The sequence below is a fragment of the Passer montanus genome, unplaced genomic scaffold (assembly GCF_014805655.1).
Source record: "Passer montanus isolate IOZ18808 unplaced genomic scaffold, ASM1480565v1 scaffold13, whole genome shotgun sequence".
In the NCBI taxonomy this organism is placed as follows: domain Eukaryota; kingdom Metazoa; phylum Chordata; class Aves; order Passeriformes; family Passeridae; genus Passer; species Passer montanus.
Genome location: NW_024359832.1, coordinates 10,394,147 through 10,418,742, shown reverse-complemented (window position 1 = coordinate 10,418,742; position 24,596 = coordinate 10,394,147). Strand labels below are relative to the sequence as shown.

Below are 24,596 nucleotides of genomic sequence, written 5' to 3'. Positions count from 1 at the left end.
TTGTGTGCCATGGACTTAAAGCATGCCATGCTGTCAGCAGTGCTGTTAGGGCTGGAAGGCTGCACAAGTTGGTGAAAGATTATTTTTAATGAAATAATAATTAAAATTCTGTTGTAGCAGGAAAGCTTGCTGCAATAGAATCGGTAGCTGATATGCCTACGGCATATTGTTGAGTAGCTTTTGGTGAGAGATGTCTCACATTTCTATGTACATGATATGGCCATATGTTTCTAACATATACCTGGAACTGTCATGGCTGTGGGCACACAGATCTTGTGTTATTTTCAAGTTAGCATGCAGCATTGCTTTTTTTTCCTCTAAACTTTTAGCTTTGTTATCTGATGTTAATCAGCTGTTGCCATGTACCATGCTTAGGAAAATATGTCTTAGAATGCACTTCAGAGAAACTTCTGAGTTTCTGCTTGTTGTCCTTTTGGACCTTTGTGCTATGTTGGTTTTCTCCTCTTGGTCTAGCTGCAGAAGAATGAGATGCTGTAACAGCTGGTCCTGCTGTTGCTGAAAGATGTGCAGCACCATCTGTGTGCTTATGTTTTGGATTGGTTGTAAAGCTGGTTAGTGCTGGTTAGTGAGTTGAGTGCATTTCATTGTCAAGAGGTCATATATGCCCTGTAGTCACAGCTGAAGTGGGGAATGTTTGGTGCACAGTCTTTTTTTTTTTTTTTTTTGTTTGAAAATGGCATTTCTTACCTAGAAGAGGTGAACTGTGGGAGGTTAAGTGAAAAATTATGGAATGTTTTCAGTTTTAATTCTTTCATGTGAAATACAGGGGTTAGCTTCTAGTTTTTTCCATGTGTACCTTATGACCAATTCCTTAATGTGTATAGTCTAGCACTTGGGCTAAGTATGTATGTTTATATGCATTCATTGCATATTTTACTCCTTTTTTTTTCTCTTCTTCTCCACATACACCTTTTAGCATTCATTAAAAAGGTGAAGGCATTTGAATCAGAAAAAAGTTATCTGATATTTTTGACTGCTGTTGCTCAAGGAAGGAATTTGTTTTGGGTGTGTAACCTTAAGCATGTTCATTACTTCTTTAATAACTTGAATAATGTCATTTCTCTTTAGTTTTTGATGCTTATTTATTTATTTTCATATTAGGTTAGCCTACACAAACCAGAAATTAAGCTGGAATCTCTAAAAGAGGATATTAAGGATTTTCTGAAGACATCAGGTTTGTAATACTTCATTGATATATTTGTGAATAAGATAGATCTATGTGATATAAGTGATGAACATAAGAACATATGTGATATAAGTGATGAAAACAGTAGTTTGTGGAGCTTGGTGTCTTGTCACTGACAGTAGCCAGAAGCAGACATTCAGTGATTCCAGATTATTAAGTCAGATAAAGAAAATTTAAAAGGGAAAGTGCTGTTGGATTCCATCAGCATTTTGAAAAACATACTATGCAAAGTGATTTTATAATTTTAGAAGATACTGGTGATTTTTTTGAAAGTTCTGAGTGGAATGAGAGTTCAGTCATTTCTGAAAATGGAAATTAACTTCCATGGAGACACTCTTGAAAATTTTACCTTTAGTTAAATTTCCAATTTGCATTGAAAGTTGTAGGCTATGTTACTATAATGTGAGGATTTTATGATAAATGATCTTACATTTATAATCATCAGGAACACTGTCTCTGTTAATATTAATTGTAGGTTTAATAAAATGATGGCTTTAAGAAATAGAATGTAAATTTTTTAGCCAAAACTATATTGTAATTATTTGAACAGCAGATGGAAATAAAGGATATTTGGTCTCTATAGAGGTTTCAATTGGCAGTTTTCCTATCTTAATTAGGTTAAGGATTCTTTGTCTCCTCTTGTCTCTCTGGTAGGTAGACATGAACCGAGACCAGACATAAAATTCCAGTGACTGCAAAGCAACCTCTGATTGCTGTTCTATTAGTATTAATTCCTAATGTTCTCTTCTGGTTGTTTTTTTATTTTAACAGGTTGGGAAAAGAAGCTTCAGAATGCTGTTTATAGTGAACTCAATGTGTGAGTTTATTTAGTATTTTCACTTAATGAGTTCTACTCACATGATTTACTTTAGTTCCATTTGTTTATAGAGGTGTATGGTGTGTTACTGTAATCTGCAACATCTGTCATAGCAAGGGTACCTGCTTAGTTTCTGTTTTTAAAGTGCCATTATTTCTTTTTCATCCTAATGAAAATACTGAGCTCAAGTGCATTTTAAAGAATAAATGAAACAAATATCACCACATTTTGTAGTTACTTTAGTATTTTCCTTTTGGCTTTATTTCCAAAGGTGCCAAGGGGAATAATATAATTATGTAAATGAGGTAGTTGCCGCAAATGATTTTAATTGAGGTATTGGTCACAGCATTGCATGTACTTTTTGTATTAATTATTTTTAAAAAATCTTCAAGATACTGGATCTCTAGGTTTCTCAGGTCAGTGCTCATCATGCTTGGGATATTGTTATAAATGCAGTCAAATCGGCCAAGTTTCCTTTTTATTATTGTTCAGTAAGCTTTGGATTAGACTTCTGGGGAGCATAATTTTTCTTTACATTCTGGCACCGTGGAAAGGTGAATTTCATAACAGATACAGCCATGAATGCAACTATAAAATAAGAAATGTATATGCAAATCTATTTGTGCTAATGTAAATAAGCTTGTTAGAGTTACCAGTTTAGCACAATGTATATTTAGTAGTATGAGTGACTTCTGCAAAATGCTTCTGTCTGTTAGCAAGCATTCATCTTCATTGTATCTTTCCAGGGAAAAATATTTACCTGTCTCTAGGGCTAATGCACGGAAATAAGCAGCAAAATAACAAAATTTGCTCTTGAAAATTGAAATTAACTGTGAACACCATGATTTCATGAGCATTGTGGAAAAGCCAAAAACCAGCATTTCTGAAATCTGTTGATATTGATTCTATTTACACATTGGAACAGAATAGTCCATAACAAATTTGCAACAAGTACATGAATGATCTTATCCGTTAAAAATGGAAAGAAATTTAGGGAGAGTTTCCCAAAAACATGTGATAGGAACTGATTGAATGCATTCAAACAAATGAAAATTCAGGCTAACTATTAGAGAAGCTATGGGTAAATTTTGTTTCCTGAAAGATGTTTGAGACACTTAAAATTAAACTGGATGTAATGTTTGGCAAAAACTCGCTGGAAATAACCTACACTACTGAAAGATAAATTAGTGTTTTGGTTTAGTTTTTTATTTTTGTTCCAGCTTTTGTATTTTGTCATAATGCAGTTTGAGTGGATATTCAACTTAGCTTAAGTCAACACCTCACTCAAAATTCTAATTGCTTTGAATATGTACATGTTCACTACTGATTTTTAAAAGAAGACCCTCAAAAAAAAAATATTGTCTCTTGAAAAAATATGATGACTTGGAGAGGGAAAGTTCCAGGGAATCGTAAAGATAACATGATGTGAAGAGAATACACTTTTAAAATACCTGATTTGTTAATGTAATTATTTTATTTTATAAATATGTAAAATTATAAGGGAGTGTTATTTTTAATAGAAGAACTCATCTTGAAATGTTATTAATTCTTGCATATTGTTATTATATTTGTATCCATAGAATGGATGAGGAAAAAATACTTCTAAAAATAATACTCAGTTTTGATCAACATGCACTTGTGTTTTTCCTAGTGCTCTCATGAAAGAAGTTATACTTAGGTTTACAAATATGGGATTAATTAAGCAAAATAAAACAAATTAAGCAAAATAAAACATCAGGATATTTAAGTTTACCATATTTTCTTCTTAAGGTTTCCTTCACCCTGTCATCCTGCAGCACCACCTGAACATATTAAAGAACCTTTAGCCTATATGAGGAAAGCACAGGTTGGTGGTTATCAATTTTACCATTCCTATCAGAGCTTTAATTAGACTATTTGAGATTTACTCTGTAAAATGTTATTGTGTTTCTAGGTTTTATATCTTAGAAAAAGTACAGATTTGTAGTTGCATCAAATTAATAGTAATATTGTATACGTGATATTTTACATACATACAGAAAATGCACAAGTAATTCTCCAGCCATGAAGGAAATAGGATATAGTGGCAGATAGGTGAAAAATATAGAATAGGGATTATGTCAGTATGTCAAAGAAGAGAATTTGGTTTCATTGAGAAGTAAAAAAAAAAAGGGGTAGCTATAGGTCATTTCCTTAGGGTTACAATATATTTTTTTGGAGGGACACAGGCAGTTTCATGATGAAAGATAACAGGCTGCAGAGATAGTGAGATCTTTAGAAAGAAGAGATATATTTAGTACTTAAAAATGTGAAAGGAAGATGAAAAATCTAGAGCTAAGGAGCTTAAGACATATTGAAGGAGAATAAGAGAAACTGGACTGTAAAGATTAAACAAGGATTTTTGGTGTCAGGAAAAAATACTTTTGCTTGTTTAATTATTGGCCAATGTATGCCATTTGAAATAAACAAAAAAAAACCCCACATAAAATGTAAATGCAAAAAGAAAAAACAAGCTTCAAGAATAAGGTCTAACAAAAACATCTGAGGTAGGGATAAAGGTGTATTTAACTCCGCTGTGCCTGGAAATACATTGCAGCATTTTTTTACAAAATACTCAACAAATTGTGTTACCTTTACAATCATATTGTTGTTTATTCCCTTAAGTCTTATCTCTCTGTCGTGGGTTTCAGTCTTTAGAATTTGGGGGTAATGATTGCTTTAATCAGTTTTTCTTGTGTGGTGTGAAATGTAATGCCACAATTTGCTGCCTGAAAAAAATCACTCTTACTAGTTTATTAATGCAAAAACCAGAGAGATATATCTATATGCATTTTTGTCTGAACCAGTTTCATGGGTTATTATTTTACAAAAGTGTGTGTCATACTTGCAGTGTTTTTAGCTGTAGGTAGAAAGGCCGTTTAAACCAGTAGTTTAAAACTGAGCAGGAGAAGTCCTGTCTTTGCTGGTTTCAAAATTTGATTCCCTATTTCAATGAGTATTAGTCATCCATGTCCTCCAGGTGGGTTGACCCTGGTAGGCAGCTCAGACACTCACTCACTTTCCCCAGGGAAGCAGGAGAGAATCAAAAGGGCAAAAGTGAGAAATCGTGTTACAGAGAGTTTAATTGGCAAAGCAAAAGCTACATGTCAACAAAGTAAAATAGGAATACATTCATTACTTTCCATCACCAGGCAACTTTTGTCCCAGCTTCTTTATTTGGAACATGATGTTGTGTGGTCTGGGATATCCCATTGCTCACTGGGGGTCAGCTGTCCTAGCTCAGTCTCCTCCCAAATTCTTGTGCACTCCCAGCCTCCTTGCCATTGGGGAAGCATTACAGAAGACCTTGAACTTCTCAGCAGTAGCTAAAACATTGGTGTTTTATCAGCATCCTTTTGGTCACAAATCCAAAAGAGAGCACCATACCAACTACTGTGAAGAAAGATAACTCTGTCCCAGCCAAACCAGTAGATGCTCTTTCAAACCCTTTCTTGAAGTACAGCTCTTTGATAAAGACTTGTAAACCCTTTCCATAGAGAAATACAGGTAAATTAAGGTAGTTGTGAAATAATAAAAAAATACACAGGTAGAAAACTAACATTATCTTTTCTAAAACAACTGAGATACATGCAAGTGTTTGATTTTCAAGATGACACAATTTATCACTGTAGATAAATGCCTGTAAGAAAACAAGCATCGTCAGAACAGTTGAATCACAACTAGGTACTGTTTGTTTATTTAATCAAAAAGATTAACAAATGTGAAAAGCTTACAAAGTCAGTGATTCAATGATTTTGTTTGTTTAAAATATTTGGAAGTAGCTAAAATACAAGTGTACAGATTGCTAATACCTTTTGGGCGAGAGATAAAAGTGAAAACTATTTACTTCCACAGATATTGAAAATCTAATGTTTTGACAGTATATACTGGGGTTTTTTTATTTGTAGGTAGATTTTTTTTTTATTTTTACTTTATTTTCATTTAGCATCACAGCAGTTGGAAAAAAGTACTTTGGTGCTATCATCAAAATTTGCCCCCATATAAAAATCTTCTGCATATAAGTCATATTTGTCATATTCTATTTTTATTAGATACAGTCACCATTTAAGTTGCTGTTTCCATTGTTATAAGTTTGTTGACAATTTCTTTATCCTTTTCTATCTTAATTAATTTTGTTCTACTTCAGAATTCTGGAAATAAGGGTATTACTCCCAGAAAACCATCTCTGATAGTTACTGGAATGACTTTGAGTCAGTGATTAAAGCGATATTAATATTTTTTTCTGGAGTAGATACTAAAATGTTCATAATTAACCCCTTTTCTGCTCACATTGGTTCTGTTTTCTCATAGATGGCAGACTGAAGTTTTTATATTGCTTTCGTTTCCTACCTCAAAAAAACTCCCCAGGTTTCAAGAAAGGATAGAGCATTAATGGCAATGAGTAGTAATGCTGTAAGTCATAGAATGGTTGGGGTTGGAAGGGACCTTAAAGATCTGGTTTCAACCTTCCCTTGCAAGAATTCCTCCCACTGGATCAGGGTGCTCAAAGCCCCATCCAACCTGTCCTTGAACACTTTCAGGCATAGGGATCCCCAGCTTCTCTGGGCAACCTGTTCAGTGTCTCACCACCCTCACAGTAAAGAATTTCTTCATCCTATCTCATGTAAACCTACCCTTTCAGTTTAAATCAATTTCCCCTTGTTCTATTGCTACATGTCCTTTTTAATAATCCTTTTCCCTCCCTTCAGGTGTGGTCTTTAGGTGTTGGAAACCATTCTGTGATGCTATGAAATTGTTTCCAAATTGCAGTACTACCTTTTTCAGTTTCGTTTTTTTTACTGAATAATTGTAGCCATAGCAGTCCTAATAGTGTGTTTTCTCAGTGTTGAATTTCTTTGTAAGACTAGAGGAATCATCTTGTTAAATGTATTGTTCCCATCAATAAAATGACTTTATGACTTCTCCCTTTGCTTTTTATTTCGGTCAAGAACAGTGCATTCTGTTTCTACTCAGGTCAGGTACCTGCTGTCCTGGAGAGTATTTTGCTTGGAAAGGCTGTATAACCCTCCCTTTGGTTTTGTCTTTTTTGCATTTATTTGAATATCTTTTACTGGGTCTTGAAAGATTAAGTATGTCACAGTTTATAAGTGTCACTGCGTATAAGTGGTTTATTACCAACATGTTGCTTCCCCAGTGCAATAAGTGGATTCATGTCTGGTATGGCAGTTGTAAGTCAGACCAAGTGTGTTGACCTCCATTGCTCTTTGGAATTAGATGGTTCTTGGTCTTGCAAAGCTGCATTCTGTCTCCTCTTCTTTTGTAGCTTTCATATCTTTAAGCACATCTCTGCTATTCCCCTCTCTATGCCCCTTCCACCTGTCCTCCCTTCATTTTAATGGTATCATGAAGTGATGGTGCCAATGGTACCAAACCAAGTGGAGAAGTGGTTGCATCAGAAGGGGGAGTCACTGTGCAGAAAAACTTGGATATGCTGGAAGAGGGGGCTAACAAGAGACTTATGATGTAAAAACACAAATGTAAGGTCTGGCATGTGGGAAAATATGATCCAGAGTACAGCACAGCCTTGGATCTACCTGGCTGGGGAGCAGCCTGAAGGAGATGAACCTGAAGGGATAGCAAGCTTCATATGAGTGCACAATGTGCTGCTGCATCAAAAGCAGCAGGATGCTGGGCTGCATCAGTGTAGGCATCACCAGCAGAGATAAAGAAGTCATCATCCCACTTTACTTAACACTTGTCAGGTCACATCTGGAGTACTGTGTTCAGGTTTGGTCCCCACTGTGCAGTAAAGGATGTGGACAGACTGGAGAGGGTCCAGAGAAGGGCCACAAAGAACTGGGAAGCCTGACATGTGAGGAAAGGCTGAGAGAGCTGGGTTTGTTCAGCCTTGAGAACTGGAGGCTTAGGGGAGACCTTGTTCCAGTAGTTCAAGAGTGGCTACAGAGAAAATGGAGACTCTATTTTACAAGAGTCATGTGGAAAAGATGAGAAGTAATGGGTACAGCTTACTCCTGGGGATATTCTGATTGAACAGAAGAGGAAAAATTTTCACATGGGGAACAATCAGCCATTGGAATAATCTCCTTAGAGAGACAACATTGGACACTTAAGATTTGTCTGGGCTGTCTGATCTAGACCACGCTTTTGCCAAAAAAGATTTTTACCTTTAACTTGTTTTTTGCTACTACAACCACCTGTGTATTCTCCTTTCCACTTTCTTATCCTATATGGCCTAGTTATCTTCATGTTCTCTCACTTATTTCTCCAGCAACAAAACTTCACTTCTTAGCAAAATAGTAAATGCTCAATACTACTACTTTGTGAGACATAAACCAGTTTGTGGCATAGTATTGTGTAGCTGCAGCATTTGAAAGGAATTTAAATATGGGAATACAGTTAAAGAAAAATACTTTTATCATACAGAGTATGATAAAAAGTATGCAGTTTGGAAAACATACCTTACATTCTGAACTTAGATCTGTTTTGTTCATACAAAAGGAAGTGAAGGGATGGCTTGATTGTCAGGAATAATTGTGAGGAAGAATTTCTGGTGAAAGATAGCAAGTTTTTGATGGAAAAAGGTATGAGAGGATCTTGTAAATGATCTTGTAAGTGAAAACTAAAATGAAACAATTATAGACAAGATTTATTTTTTTTTAACTGTCCTTCCTTTCATTTGCTTCCTGTCTAATAAGGAAGCCTCTTTTGGAGAGAACTTTGAGGAGCATGGTTAAACAGTAACTAACTGTTGTAAAATTTGTGTCTAGAGCAAATTACAAGCAATAAATAGAACTAAATTAAATTTAGAGGAGTCTTTGCATTCATGTGATCAAGGTCTGGCTTGTCATCCACAGAAAACTAAATTAAGTATAAAACCCACCAGCAGTGCTGTAATCACAGAAGCAAAGTACCAAGTCCATTGACAAGAAAGTCATTACTAGTTGGCATTAACTTCATAGGTGTTAGCCATGGAGTAGGCACTATTGAAGCCTAATGCAGTTGTCAGAAGAATCTGGTTGCTTTTTAAGCTGTCCACTGGTCACTGAGATACTTTCTACCTCTGTTCTCTCTGATTAGACAGCTATTTCCTGAGCATTGTGTTAGAAGAACTATTTTTTTAAGCATTACAGAGTATCAGATTTCTAACTTTCCTTAATTTCTGACAGCATCTAAGATACTTTTTGTGGAGAGAGACTGCCAATCTCTTCAGGCTCCAAAGTGGAGAAGGTGTTTGCTATGCACAGTTGATTTACCTATTAGAATTGCTTGAAAAATTTGTTAAATGTTGATCTATAAAGAAACTTGATCATTAAATATATATAAAACTCAGTAATTGTGAAATAAATGCTTTTTAAAAGATCTGAAATATGAACAAGTAAATTTTCTGGTTCTTTTTTGTGTTGTAAAGAATGAAATCTGTTTGATCTATTGTTTCAATGTAAAGAAGCCTGTAAATATTCCCTTCATATGTTTGCAGATGTCAGTCAGTGACTCTTGCTATCTTTTGATGTATATCTGGCTTCAAAAAATGGCTTGTTATTGCATAGTAAATTCAGTTTTTGGGAAAAAGAAATTCCTTATAATTTATCGTCTGTGTGTATTTTAGGGAAGCTGGGAGAAGCGAATTCTGAAAAGTCTGAACAGCATGTGCACAGAACTTAATATCCCACTAGCACAGAAGGTAAATGTATTGTTAATTTTCTGTTTTCAAACTGACTTTTTTTCTGAAATTAAGCCTTGTCTTGCACACTTGTGATGTAATTTTCATTTTAGACATGGTTATCAAGAGCTGCAGGTTCAGTATCTAAATAATTTTAATGCAGAGTAATTTTCAGACGTGGTGGCAATGAATGTGTCAGCTCAGCTTGGAAGATGAAGGTTCTAGGTAGATTTTCCTCTTTGCTGTTGCAGTACTTATCCTCTTGAGGAAGCAGCATGTTGGAAAGCTAATTACTGTCTTCATTGCTCTTAACAGAGTATTTTGTGTGCAGACTCAACTGCATAAGTTGTGCAACCTGTGTGCAATACAGATGTGCTTTGTGTGCACAGAAGGCTGTAGATGAACTGGTACATGAGGAGAGAGATACTGGTACATTGCTGATTTTGTTTATCATTCATTCTGGTCTGTTTTTTTGTTTTTGTTTTTTTTTAATTAATATAGAGGCTTTAATTTTAAAGGTAATGAAAGTAGGGACTAACATTAGAATGTTTTGTTCATTCCCCTGTTTTACCTCTGTGATAGGTGGCAGAACCTCTATGGTTCATCATGAGCTAAAGGATGCTGCTACATTTGGTTTTCATGACTGTCAGGGACAGGAATTTGATAGAGTCCAACAGCTCTATGGAAGGGGCAGTAAATCTTCAGTAATACAAAATTGAGTACTAAATATCCTAAATTAATTTCTAATCACCTGAAACTATTTAATGGGCTTCTTTCCTTCTGGGAACTGGAATTTGGGCTTTCTGCAGTGTAATGTACCTTCAGGCTAGGGATTATTTGTTAGCAAATAAGTTTGCATTGCTATTTTGTAAAACATTGTATTAATGTATAGTTGAAATGAATACATATTTGAAATAAGCATGTTTTTATTCATTCTGTTAAAAAACAGAAATACACTTTTTTATGTATTTCAGAGGCCTGCAAATGAACAAAAAGAGCTGCTTAATAAATGGAATGAAATGGGAACTGATGAGCCAGGTAAGGTCAACTAAATTTACATGCATTAAATTTTTGTACATAGAAAGGCAGGATACACATCTTAGTTACCAGTCAAAGGTTAATCTAATCTCTTCAAGGCAAATTGATTTAGATCTTTCATTGGTAATATGTCATTTTGCATAAATAAATACTTATTTCCTTGTTATTTTGTTTCAAGTTATTGTACTAACATTGAATCATTACTGAGAGGTTAGTTATTGTGTCATATTCCATATTCCAATGCTTTAGAGATTTATTCAACTAGGAAACAGCTCCTCTTATTGTAAACTCAGGCTAACATAAAATGTTCAGAACTATGGATAATTAAGCTCAGATGTTTTCTTGACAAAAGATAAAAATAACTCTTGAACAGAATAATCAGTGATATTTTACTTGGAGAAAGCAAGGCTAACTCCCATGCTAGTTCATAACCAAGTTCCTTAAAACGGATTTTGTAGAGGTGCTGGTTTGTATCACACTACCAGCTCTCTGATGCCAAACACTTTTCATGGGTTTTTTAGTACTGCTCTCCAGTTTTCATTTGACAGCAGTATGTAATTCAACAATCTAAGTGGTTAAAAAATACCCTGCTTTTGAAAATCTAATTCTTAAGTCTAAGAGTGATTCAGTCTAAACACTTACGAGGATTAAGTAGAAGCTTCCTGTGACTACTGTTCTCTTCATAGAATCATAGAATGGTTTGGTCTGCAAGGGACCTTGAAGAACACTCTCCTCTTTATTTATCTGGGGCTTAAAAAAACAAGGCAATTATCAGTAGCATAAGCATGACTGAATATGTGGTAGTTGTTGGCCTGATATTTGTGGTGATATTATTTTGATCTTTGCTCTTATCGGTTATTTAAATTGCTAGACTGTGTTATAAATATGGCACATGTGTTTTTGATCTTTTGGTTTTAACATAGTGTCATTGAAATCTTACTTCAGATCTAAGTCTTTTCCGGCCTGTTTATGCACCTAAAGATTTCCTTGAGGTAAGCCTCTATGAAACAATACTCAGCCATTGGCTCGTATCCATTATAGTCTTTTATATGAAGTGGGAAAAATAATTGCTAAGTTTATTTCATACTAGTTTTTATTTGTAGCAAGTGAAATTTGGCATGGTTTTTATGAATCCATGTTTGGTTTATGGAACAAAACACTATTGTCCCTTTTCTATTTTTTAACTGCAGTTTTAAATTGAACTGTGATAAACTTCTCTAAAGCATAGTCTGGGCCCAACTTTTTTTCCTTGGAGAGCAATTCTCAAGTGATTTTGTAAACCATTTTACATTTTAAATTCCAATATATTAAGCTCGTAAATCACAATATGTGAAGCTAATAGACTGTTTGATAGTAGGTTGCAGACTTGTATGCAGTTGCAATTGGAGGTCATCTAGGAAGGTTTTAAATCAAACATGAAACTGGGCTGTGTGGAATTTCATAGCTTTTGTTTGTAATCAAACTGGACCATTAAAAAATTGGTGACTGTGGAATCTTTAAAGCCTTAAATGTCAGTATTATTCATCATTTTCTGTGACTCAAGCACAGAACATCCTAGTAAATCAGTACTTACTACATATAACTCCTTTTGTTCAGTTAATCAAAATAATGTTGAAAATGTTTTATTTATTTTGTTTTCCATCATTGTAGTAACAGACGTATTGTATTTTTAATCTGGGATCTATAAATAATCTGTCAATTTTTTAGCTTTATTCAGTGACCCTCATGATCACTCTCTTTTTCTTTTATGTGTTTTCTTTCCAGAGTTTGCAGTTTCTTTAAATTAACAAATCTGACAGTGAGATTATATGGTATTAGAATACTTACAAGAGTGAGAACTGTAGAGGTACAGTGTTATGAGAGAGTTTCATAAGAGCTGGAAATTCATGTTAAAAAGAATCTTTGCAGTTCAACATCATATCAAAATCTATACCTTGGAATAACAGTATGTAAGAGACTGTAAATTCCTTCATAGATTGCAGTTACTTACCTTGAGATGATTCCTTGTCCTTTAAATTATATTTGCTTTAAGTTTTCAATTCTGTAATTTATGTTTCTTATATGAAAGAAGATATTTTGATATATTGTTATTTAGTAAAGAATTCTTTTAGTAGCAAATTATGTAGCACTTTTATTGGAAGCTCTTTAAGATTTCCATTGTAAGAAGATGGATAAAAATTCTTTCAGAGAAAAGTAATGCTGAAGAATATCCTGGATACTGTAGCCATCACAAATATGTTGTTGGTATAGCTTAAATGAGGAAGTAAGTTTTAGTCAAGACATTACTATGTAGCCAGCACTTATTGTGTATATTAAAAATTATTTCTGCTTCTTTATTGAGCTGACTTTTCAAAGTAGACTATGTTAGCTTCCTTAAAAATGTCAATACTTTTTGATTTTGAAAATATTGAGATATAATTTGATCATTTGTGTGTATATATATAAGTTGTGGGAAATGATTTTATGCTGAATGCACTCTTTGTAATAATGCTGATAATGTTGAGAAGAGTTCTGAATGTAAGCAAGAAATAACAGAGCTACAATTTTTAAGGTACTGATGAATCTTCGAAACCCAAATTATGAAAATGGAGAGCAGCCTAGTTTCCGAAATCATCTGGGACTAATTCAGGTTCCCTTAAAAGTTAAAGATATTCCAGAATTGGTAAGTATATTTTTTTTTCTTATAAGAGGTTTCTGTAAGAGGTTTTTTTCCTTTCTGATGAAAATTATTTTAACTAATAAAAATGAATATTAGTATCATAATAAATTTTTACTTTTCAAAGTGCAAATCAATCTAAAGATGTAGGTAAAATACAGAGTGTAAAGAAGTTCTATGAAAAAATATTTTTAATGAAAAATAAAACATAAACAGTAAAATTTCTGCCAGTAGAGAAGTTTTTATTTTATGCCACACAAGTTTAATTTGTGCCAAAAATACACTTCTGTACCTGTTATTCACTTAATCATTTTTCTTCTGTGCAAGAAATTTCAAATTTGTAGCACATCTCAATTCTGCAGATTCTGTACAAGATCAGTAGCCTGACAATGAGTTAGCTTCTGACTTTGTTCTCAATATAATTTGAAATCCCTTTATTGTCAGGTTGTAAATGAAATGTTTGAGTACTAGTGAATTATATAGGAGAGTTTTTCTAAATGCTTCACTGATGAGGCTCTTGCACGTTATATGCTAGTAGAAAAACCTTCACCTGGGTTGGAAAGAGAGATGGGAATTAGAGATCCTTAACCTGATCTTTCATTCACCACTTCACTGCATCCAGGTGTAGCTCATACTTGACATGCAAACTGGGGCTTATAACTATAACTAGAGTAAGGATTGATGTGAGATTCTATTTCAAATGTGTGCATTTAGAAGAACTTAATTTGGTTCAGAAAATACTCACATTAAGCCTTTCAGAAGAAATCTCAAGTGATTTAGAGAATTAAACATATTAATTACTTTGTTATGGTTCTGTTCCTTTACAGAAAGAAGACTTTAGTGAACTAGGCTTAAACATAGGACAGCTAGGTATTGATGATTCAGCACAAGTGCCTCCTGGTAAGATAATGCCATGCTCCGGTCATTCAAACAGAACACTAATGAGTAGAATCCTTTGAAATTATAAAAAAAATTCTGTATTTTCCCATAGTAAACTATAAATATTTGTTCTGTAACTATGATTGTAGTGATTTTCATAGTAAAATACAGCTAATAATAGAAAACATTGCATATATAAAGAGTCAGATTTGGAGAAGTTTTAAAGTCATCACCTTAAGTAGAGAATACATTAATTTCAATATGTTTGAACACTTCAGGATCTATAGAACCACATTGGCTGTTTCCAAAAATACAGAAATTATCAGTAAATATTAATCCAGCTAACAGGTGTATTTATATATATATACACACACACATACATACAAATATACATACAAAGATTTAAGATAACTGTTGTCAATATATTACAGGACATATCCATCTATTAATATTCAGTAACTTAAATAGTGTATAATCTCTATTGGTTTTCCATGTATGCACCTATTGCTGTAGGAAGAGGTTTTAAAATGGTCTTTCCACATAAAAATGGAATTCACTATAGTATCACAAAATTTTTCTTTTTAAATGGAAACTTGCCTAGTTGAAAATCATGTAGTATAGTGCTCCTTTGATATTTGTGTTTTTGAAACACAAAATTAGTTTTTGAAAAAGAACTTTGACTCTGCAGGTTAACTTTTAGTGATGTTAGCAGTAAATAGCAACTGAATGTAATGATGTATCTTAAAAATATGAAATATGTTATCAGCTGGGATGTCTTTTTCATTAATTTTTTGCCATGCTTTTCTGTGTTTTTGTTTTCTAGAGTTCTTTGAAAATGAACATGTACGTGTTGGGCAGAAAGGTATGGATCTGTTTTTTTCTGTAATAAACTGTGAGTAGTTAGGAATGCATTTAGTAAATTTGTATTTGCATGTACCTCTTAGAATTTTAAGAACTCAGACTAGCACAAAGCATTATCAGTAATACCTTTGTAATTTAGACAGGCAATCACTAATAGTGTTGTCATTTAGATAGGGACAGAAATTGAAACATTTGCAGTCTACCAGTAGCTACCAGATAAAAAGCTCCACAGGTATTTAAATAAAAACAAAATAGGAAACACAGACATCTTTTTGGTGGCAACTTAACTTATTCCACTACTGAATTTCAGTTTAAAATCAAAATTCTGTGCAGTCCCTTCTCTGCACACAAAAATCTCATTATTTTGTGTGATAATGAGATCACACATAGATCTATGATCTTACATGTTTACAAAATTTTTAGTCTTTGAATGTAGGAAAAACTAAGGCATTCCCTAGAATAGAGCTGGTTTTTTCCCATTCTTCCAAATAAACTATATTTTCTGCACTTCTTGAGCCATTCATTCAACTCCACATTGTCATCGTATTAGTCATATATATATATATATATACATACATATATATGTCATATTGTCTATACCAAGCAGCTCTATTCTAGGGAATGCCTTAGTTTTTCCTATATTCAAAGACTAAAAATTTTGTAAATGTGTAAGTGCCTTGACCAAAAAACAAAATCCCTTTCCATTCAATGGGAGTCCTGCTGCATGCTCTAACAAGTGTTAGCTATGACTTTGTTTGCCACTGTGGTATCAATTTTGCTTTTATATTAGATGTATTGCCAAGTCTGAGTATTTTATTTTATGGTGTTTAGTAAAACCCATCTTGTATATACCAAAGCTATTTCTTAATACTTTCTGTATCAGTAAGAAAAATAAGGTAAATACTCATGGACACCAAGATGAATCACAGTATTTCTGAAGTTCTGTGGGCAATGTAGGAATGGGGGTTTTTTTGCCCTCTTCATTCAGGAACAAAGGATCACAGAGATGTCTGTTAGAGCTCTGCAAGTTAAACAAAAATATGGTGAGCTGGTTTATTCAGTATTTAAGCAAAAAGGGAAGGAATGAACAATCAATTAGATATTTCCAAACCTCATCCTTCCTTTAAGTAGTGAATGAGATAATCTGCTCTATGATACATAGAGTACTGTATTTAGCATGAGGCCCTTGTGACAGAGTAGCCTAAAGCTTCACAACTGTGACCCAAATAAGCAAACCTGTCAGCAGTAGAGTATTTGTTTTATGTCAATATGAAGGCAAACCAACATCTTTTGAGGTCTTTATCCTCTAGAGTAAGTACACCAATAATGAGAGAACATGACAGTACATTCTGGAATGGAAAATTCTGGCCCCACAGTTATCTGTGAAGATACTCATATAGTTAACATGGAAAGAAGGAAGACACGAAAAAAAGCCAGAATGAGTGGCAATCTCGTATTTGAACTGAGATACCACTCATAGTTAAACCAGGAGTATTTTGTGGCTATAAATGGCTGCTTGTTCTGCATGATGCCAGCTTAGTAGCTGCAACTAGCCTTGATATAATCATGTGTACACACTAAATGCTATTTTATGACAAAATGTAGTACAGCCTTGCTGATTAATACCAATTACCTTGTTTCCCAAGGAATTACTTAAAAATTGCAGTGTGGAAACGAGATCTTTTCAGTATTTTCCCATACGCTAATGCTTACAGCATGGTAAGCCAGTTTTTAAAGTTAAAAATTAAGGTATTTGATAGAAGTCTTACACTACATCAACTCTTTACCTGCTTTGTTTCTTACAGTTTTAGCAGAGCAAGATAGTGCTGCAGCTCAGCAGTATGTTCGTCAGGGATGTCCAACAGCACTCCGAGCTGATCTGTGGGCCCTCATTCTTAACGTTTCTAATCAGCCAGAGGTAAGTAGTGAAGGGAGAGTAAAATGTGAAGACTAGGTAAGAACACAAAAGTGCAAGCACGTATCTTCTAGTGATGTTTTTTCCAAAATAGAAATGCTTTACTGAGTTGTCACAGAAACTGATAAGCATTTTGTGATTTAAAAAGCTCTGTGCTGTGGTGAAGTCTTTGCCCCTCTTCCTAATTTTTAGTAGATATGTGAGCAAAATACTGTAAAAAAAATTATTAAATTGATCTGACTGTCTCCTGAGATTTTCCTATATGATGCTGATTTTTTTAGAAGGGACAAGAAAAAATACCTGGGAAGAAGACTGAACTGCTCATATCTTTGCTAAGCTTTATAAAAAGATGTGTTATATGTTTTTCCTGGTTGTTTGACCCTGTCATCATATGCACTTACTTATCTTATAAATTGCTTTATGTATTATGGCATATACTCTGCATAGGTACAATCAAAAAGACTGAGAGGAGCTAATGAGATGTGTGTTGTTTCTGTGTTGCCTTGTACTGCAACAGTTTTTAATCGTACCTTATATTTGAAGCAAGTCCTCAACAATGAAATTTTTGCAGTATCTGAAGCCATGCCATAGTTCTTATATTTAATACACCTTTAAAAGGATAAATCCCTTTTTAAGGTCTTTGCATAATTGGGGAAACTTTGATGTGAGGCTTTTATATGTACATAATAATTTACCTTGTGATAATTTTTTACACACTTAGGAAATGATACTTGTCAGCTATAGATGCAAAAGAAAAATAAACTATTTTAAACATGGACATTATTCTGGGACTGAGTGCAGTAGAAATTTTCATTTAAGAGACATCCTGCCAGATCCAGAGCCTTGAGACTGAACTGAGTGGATTGTGTGCAAGGATTTAGTGGTGAGACAGTACTTTGTGATGACACTGAAGGAACTCTAGAAAGATGAGGACAAGTGGCTAGAAAATGGTAATCATAACATTTAGACAAAGTGGTAAGAGCAGATAAAGTGATGCAGATTGGGAAATTAGTCTGCTGCTTTGAGATTGTTGAAATAAAGGATTGAAAAACTGTGAAATACAAAATGCCCCCTCAGTCCCTATAGAAAACAGAGATCATCAAGTTGGGACAAGATACATTATGTTGAAGGAAATAATTTAAGCTGTGAGGTAAGTGCATGTAAATGTTTTTCTTCATGCAAAACTGAAACTGTTCTTCTAATGTAACAGCTGTCATAATCTCTCTTCTTTTCCAAGACTATTTTTGCGTAGCATTTTTTATCCTGAGTTCTAAGTTAAAGTTGTTTTATGGACTTTGAGTACATGAATTTAAAAGATCAATTTTCTGAATGAGACCTAGCAGGCTGCCTGTGGATCAGGTAGACTAGCACGTGGATTACCACAGTTGTGTTATAACCTGAGTAGCCATGGTTCAGTTTAAGCACTTCATTAACTGATGTTTCTTACACAGAAGTAAGATGTGACTACTGCCAAAATGCTAACACCCTGAGATGTTCTTCTTGCATAGAATGAATACATGGCTTTATTTTTTGTGAAGTATAGCATAGCAGTTTCCATATACATGTAGCTGTTTTATGATCTGCTGAATTTCATATAGACTTTATGGATTTATCTAACACTACTTTTCTCTATATATGAATATAGAGAATAGTCTTGTGAATAGTTTCTCTGCTGGAGTTGAGTTGTCTGCAGACATTTCTTGCTGTAATATTTCTGATTTGCAATTTAGGTTTTATTACATTTATAGCTGTATGAATCTCTAAATCACATGAACTGTGAATTTCCTTTCTTTGATGTGAAACATTATGAGGGTTTGGTGTGGGCAGCACTGTGTGTGCTAGCATCCACTATTGTTGTTTGGACAATTTTATTCAGTAAAGCTCAGCCTCTGCATAAAGCTAATATACAGCCAAGCAAGGAATGATGCTAACAGTCTAGCATTGTAATAATAAAAATGATAAACTGTGAGCTCGGTATGCAGGATTATTTGGAAATGTTTAAACACATTGCCTGACAATGAATTGTTTCTCAGTTTTCATTTGTAATGGTACACTTTACAGGAACTGTGTTAAAAGAGCCTTTTTAAGGTTGCAAAGACAAGCATTTGAAGGTGAACAGTGTCACAGTTAATATTGTCAGTGTAAACAGTCCAATTTGCTGTATATATATTTTAATCATATGGCCTTGAATCACAGAATCACACTTATTTCCTGTGGGATGTCTGTCTCATTGCATGAAATGGATGGCACACGCTTACTGAGAATCTGTTTAATTTTTTTTCCTTCTATTCACAGTGTTACAGAATTGTTTAGTCTCTGCATGCTACTGAAACAGTGCTTAGGAAAGAAGTTTGTTCATTATTTGATAGGCTTTTTCTTCCCCCTCTAAGTGTTTTGAGTTACTGGGTGGAAAATTTAATTCTGAAAATTCCAGCATGGAAAAATCAGTAATGCTGTACTTTGCTATAGGTATTACAGAATGTAGTTTCCAAAGTTTAAAAACTTAATAAATAGGTGAGGTGGTAAGTTCATGATGAGACATTATGTATATCTGCCTTATCAGAAGGTTTTTGAGATTAGGATCAATAGCCAAAGGTCCCCACTGTATCATTGAAACAGCAGAAAACCCAGTTACAGTAACAGACTGTAACAGACAGTCATCATCTTTGACTGAGGAAGGATGTACTTTACAAGCAGATTTCACAGATCTCTGGCAAAAGGAGAATAAGCTTTGGACCTTCTTCAAGAATTCACTGGGAGGGTCTTCCTTTAACTCTTTTGTCTGTTTTCTCTTTATGTAATCTGATTAGGTATTTGTTTTATCCTTGTTACATTGAGAGGCAAGTGCAATACTGCAATCACATGGTGAGGGTGACTAAAAATGGGTCATGAACTGCCAACAGTTCATCAGTGAGAGTGTAGCTCTAGTGCCAGGGATGTCATGACAGGACACAGGTGGACTGTGCTGGCACAGAGGTTGCCAAGTAATCCAGACCTTTATTTCAGAGAAGGTGAATATCCAGTTTCTGCTTAAAGTAGCTTTGCTGGGTTCTGCTGAGCTGTTTTCTCTTGCCCATGAGCTCCCTTATGCTCTCAAGTGGATACAATATGAATGTTTTGGGATGTGGCTTTGTAAGGTCAAGAAGGCTTTTCACTGCAGTCCTGAAGTGAATTTCAGTTTAGAAATTTCAGTTTAGAAAGATAAGTATATTTGGAGGTGTGGTATAAAAGTATATAATTTTCAGAAAAGCTGCAGTCTATATAAAAATGCAATGTATTTTTGAAAGAGAAAAAGTTTACAAATCAATGTTACATGAAAATTCGGCAGACAAAGAAGAAATGTTGAATCAGATGAAAATAGTAAGATTTTTGTTTTATAACCAAAAAAATTTTAAATAATGTAAAAAATGTAATACGCTTTTGGACACTCCTGAAACTTGCCAGTAGTGGAATATCTCATATAGAGAAAGAAATGCAGCCAGTAAATAGTAAAAGAAGACTTGAATAATTTTTAAGGCTGAGTGAGGCCTTTTTAAAGGCTGAATGAGGAATATTTAAAAAAATTAATATTTCTCATTGTCTAAGTGAGAGACTGATCACCAGAGAGTCTTGTGTCTTGAAAGTAATTCAGATCTAAGGAATAAATCTTTTAATACAGCATCAAACACAAGCCTCTTGTCTTACCAAGAGACATGGGCAAGATCCTCTTATAGCCAAGTTGATTCTGGAAACCTTGCATGATTCCCAAGCCCAGCTTCATTTTGCATTACAGTAATCACAACTGAAGAGAGAATGAATGGCAAGGAGTTAAAACCTTTATTCCTAGAATAGATATAATTTTGTTAGATTTGCAAGTCCTTTTTTAATAATTAATAATTTGTTTCCTAAACTTTTTTTTGCATGAGTTCTGTTTCAAGTGAACAGCTTGTCCTTCTGGTCTTAGAATCGTAGAATAGTTTGGGTTGGAAGGGGCCTTAAAGATCATCTTGTTCCAAATCCCTGATCATAGGTTTTGGTTTTGTGGTTTCTTTGGTTTTGGTTGTTTTGTTTTTTTTTTAATATTAGCTTCTTGTGTTTTAATATAGATAGTCATTGGAGATGGAAAAAAATGTTATTCATTTGGCAGTGTCATACTTGATTAAACTACAGCATTGATGCTTTAAAATGATGACATGAGTATTCGAGTAGTTCTTCATAGCTTTGAAGAACAGAATACTATGTTCATACTGCAGATACTTCGCATTTAGTAAATATTTATGTCTGATCCTTCCTAAAGAAATAGTCTAATATTTATACCTTCCCTTTATTTCTCAAAAGGAAAAATTTAAATATTTTCTCTGTGGGAGGCACCAGTACTTAGTAAATACAGCTTTTGTCCTAATTACAACTTAGCAGTTTAGTAATATGTTATAGAAATTGTTATTCAGTTGTAGGTGTAATGGCAGAGAGATATTTAAGAGTTTGGGAGTTATGGAATGACAGTGCGATATTTAATTCTGGGGTTTTTTTGCGAGCTCTTTCTAAGAAGGAAGGGATAGGATAAGTAAAGCAGAGAAGTTTGTTCTGATTCTTCCCCATTGTTTCACCTGTAAGTTCTGTAGACATTCAGGACATAATTGGAGTTTAAAAATAGATCCTAGTTTTTTGTATTCTTCATCAGTTTTTAATGTATATTTGTCATTTAGTCTGCACAAATTTAACCTGTTTGCAGGTTCATACTAGTTCAATGTCAAATATTTGCAGCAACTCACTAATGCTTAAAGACAGAACCTAGTGGTGGAGAGGTGCATGAAAATAGAGGGTAACAAAGAAATAAAACATAATGATTTTGACCATTGAAAAGATTTTAGGTGTAGAGAGAACCAAAGATTGGAAGATAGGGGTCTTTGGTTTGAACTAGTCCCTTCATTCTCATTTTATTACTTATCTGAAGGTGAAGTAATTTTATAATGTTTCAAATCTCAATTCTTAGGACTTAAAAGCATTATGATAGATGCTTCATAAATATACAGTGCTTTTTTCAGTTGAGTATATTATTTTTTTTTCAATTGCTGAAAATTAATTTTTTTAATTTAAATATAAATTCGGGTCATGTCGCAGACAGATGATGGTAATATTCTTAATTTTAGGACATCTTGTATTATGAACAGCTTAAGTCAAATGTGATTCAACACGACCTTTTAGTGGACAGCCTGATTTACAAAGTAAGTAATTCACTAAACAGTGAGTGATTTATGTGCTTATCACACTCGCATCTTCTGTTGGTTTTTTTAACAAAGAAAATACTAGATGGTTTGGTTTTGAGGAGTGTAAAAATAATTAGTGTGAACTTATTATTGTGAACTTATTCCTTGTGCCTGTGTTGTCTCTCATGTAAGACCTTTGAGTTGAACTGTTAAGTTATAAAGGAGTGGTATCTTCATTTGAAGGAGTAACTGGGTTTGTGAGAAAGAACCAGCAGGGTATGATTGCTTCCATTTCAAGTTTTGACTCTGAATAATTAATCATCAAGTTAATACAGCATTTTTCAATTTTAAAATTTTGAGTCTGAGCTTAACTATAGTTCCTTGAATGCAAGTGAAACAGTGTCTTTATCACCATGTTAAGTTTGGCCTCCTTGGGAGTGTGAAGAGAGGTCTTTTGGCTTCAAAGTCTTGTATTTTTTTTATTGCAGGATGTAAAGCTGACAGCAAGCAATGATGACTACTATTTTGTGTTTGAGGATTATTTATATCAGGTATGTAACTATTTTTTGGTTAGAAAACCTAGGAGGTATACTTCTGTGGGATTGTATCATCTTTGGAGAGATAACTGCCTTTGTAAGGCAGAGTACAGTGGGAGAGATACATCTGTTCACTGCATATACTTTCTGTTCTGAATAGCAATGTCGCACACTTAAGCAGATTAAGCAGGGCAGACTTCAAAAACTCCTGCTATGAAGGACCATACACAAGGCCTGGGTGCAGGATATTACCGAGAGACTCCCTGGGCTGATTTGGCCCCCTCTGATTATTACGCCCTGCTGATACTCTAGGCTGGCAGTGATGAGATTCAAAAGAGGAGTGTCAGGGCAATTAAAAGGGACTTTAGGGCACTGGGTCAAGTGGTTGATGGGGCAAGAGCACAGGTAGTGTTCTGCTCAGTCCCTCTGGTGGCAAGAGAAAAATGATGAAAGGAATAGGAGAGCTCATATTACCAACAAGTGGCTCAAGGGTTGGTGTCATCAGCAGAATTTGGGGTTCTTTGATCATGGGGCAACTTTTTTGGCGCCTAGAACTGGATGGGCTCCATATCTTTGTTAAGGGCAGAAGGATTTTAGCTCATGAACTGGTGGAACTCATTGAGAAGGCTTTCAACTGGGTTTGAAGGGGAAAGGGTATGCATCTGGGCTGTCTGGAAGCAGGCCCAAGGGTGGTAAGCCTGAGTTAGGGATGAAATCAGTAGCCCAGCTGAGGGACATGTACACTAACGCGCACAACATGGGTAGCAAAAGGGAAGATCTAGAAGCCGTGGTACAGCAGCAAAGGTACGATGTAGTTGCCATCATGGAAACGTGGTGGGATGACTCACATAACTGAAGCGCTCCTCTGGATGGCTACAAGCTCTTCAGAAGAGACTGGAAAGGGAGAAGAGGTGGAGGGGTGGCCCTTTATATTAGGGATGTTTTTGATGCCATGGGTATTGAAACTAATGACGATGAAGTTGAGGCGCTATGGGTAAGAATTAAGGCCAACAAGGCTGACATTCTGCTGGGACTGTTATTGTCCACCCAATCAGGAAGAAGAGGTGGACAACTTATTCCATAAGCAGTTGGAGAATGTTTCAGGATCACCAGCCCTTGTTCTTGTAGGTGACTTTTAACTTACCAGACATCTGCTGGGAACTTAATACAGCAGAAAAGAGGCAGTCCAGGAAGTTTAAAGAGTGTGTGGTGGACAGCTTTTTGTCACAGCTGGTGAGCGAGCCCACCAGGGGAAGGACTATGTTAGACCTGTTATTTGCAAATAGAAATGGGCTGGTGAGAGCTGTGGTGGTTGGAGGTCACTTGGGGCATAGAGATCATGAAATTATAGAGCTCTCGATGTTTGGTGAAATGAGAAGGAGCATCAGTAAGACTTTCACACTGGTCTTCTGGAGGACATACTTTGGCATATTTAGGAGACTTATTCAGAGAGTTCCTTGGGAAGCAGCCCTTAAAAACAAAGGAGTCCAGGAAAGGTAAGCATGCCTCAAACAGATTTTGAGGGCACAGGGACAGTCTGTTCCTGTGTGCCCATAGATGAATTGATGAGGTAGACATCCAGCCTGGATGGGCAACAAGGTTTTGAAGGAATTTAGGAATAAAAAATGGATTTATCATTTTTGGAAGGAGGGTCAGGGTCTCAGGAAGTATTTAAGGGGGTTGCTAGTGCATGTAGGAAAAAAATTTGAGAGGCTAAAGCTCAGTTTGAATTTAATTTTGCAACTTTTGTAAAGGATTATAAAAAATGTTTTTATAAATATATTAACGGCAAAAGGAAGGGTAAGACCAACCTTTATTCTCTACTGGATGGGAAGGAACTC

The 24,596-nt window shown here is 34.8% G+C and overlaps 1 protein-coding gene across 2 annotated transcripts in view; it reads left to right on the top strand.

Moving 5' to 3' along the window:
- TBC1D19 (TBC1 domain family member 19) overlaps positions 1–24,596 on the top strand; it is a 48,448-nt gene that overhangs the window by 9,247 nt on the left and 14,605 nt on the right. For both annotated transcript variants that reach the window (XM_039699076.1, XM_039699075.1), the window contains exons 2-13: positions 1,123–1,195; positions 1,979–2,024; positions 3,795–3,870; positions 9,631–9,705; positions 10,659–10,722; positions 11,668–11,714; positions 13,274–13,384; positions 14,206–14,278; positions 15,081–15,119; positions 16,924–17,036; positions 22,163–22,237; positions 22,708–22,770. In XM_039699076.1, the coding sequence (XP_039555010.1) occupies positions 3,856–3,870; positions 9,631–9,705; positions 10,659–10,722; positions 11,668–11,714; positions 13,274–13,384; positions 14,206–14,278; positions 15,081–15,119; positions 16,924–17,036; positions 22,163–22,237; positions 22,708–22,770 (675 nt within the window). In that variant the 5' untranslated portion in view covers positions 1,123–1,195; positions 1,979–2,024; positions 3,795–3,855. The remainder of the gene's footprint in view (positions 1–1,122; positions 1,196–1,978; positions 2,025–3,794; positions 3,871–9,630; positions 9,706–10,658; positions 10,723–11,667; positions 11,715–13,273; positions 13,385–14,205; positions 14,279–15,080; positions 15,120–16,923; positions 17,037–22,162; positions 22,238–22,707; positions 22,771–24,596) is intronic.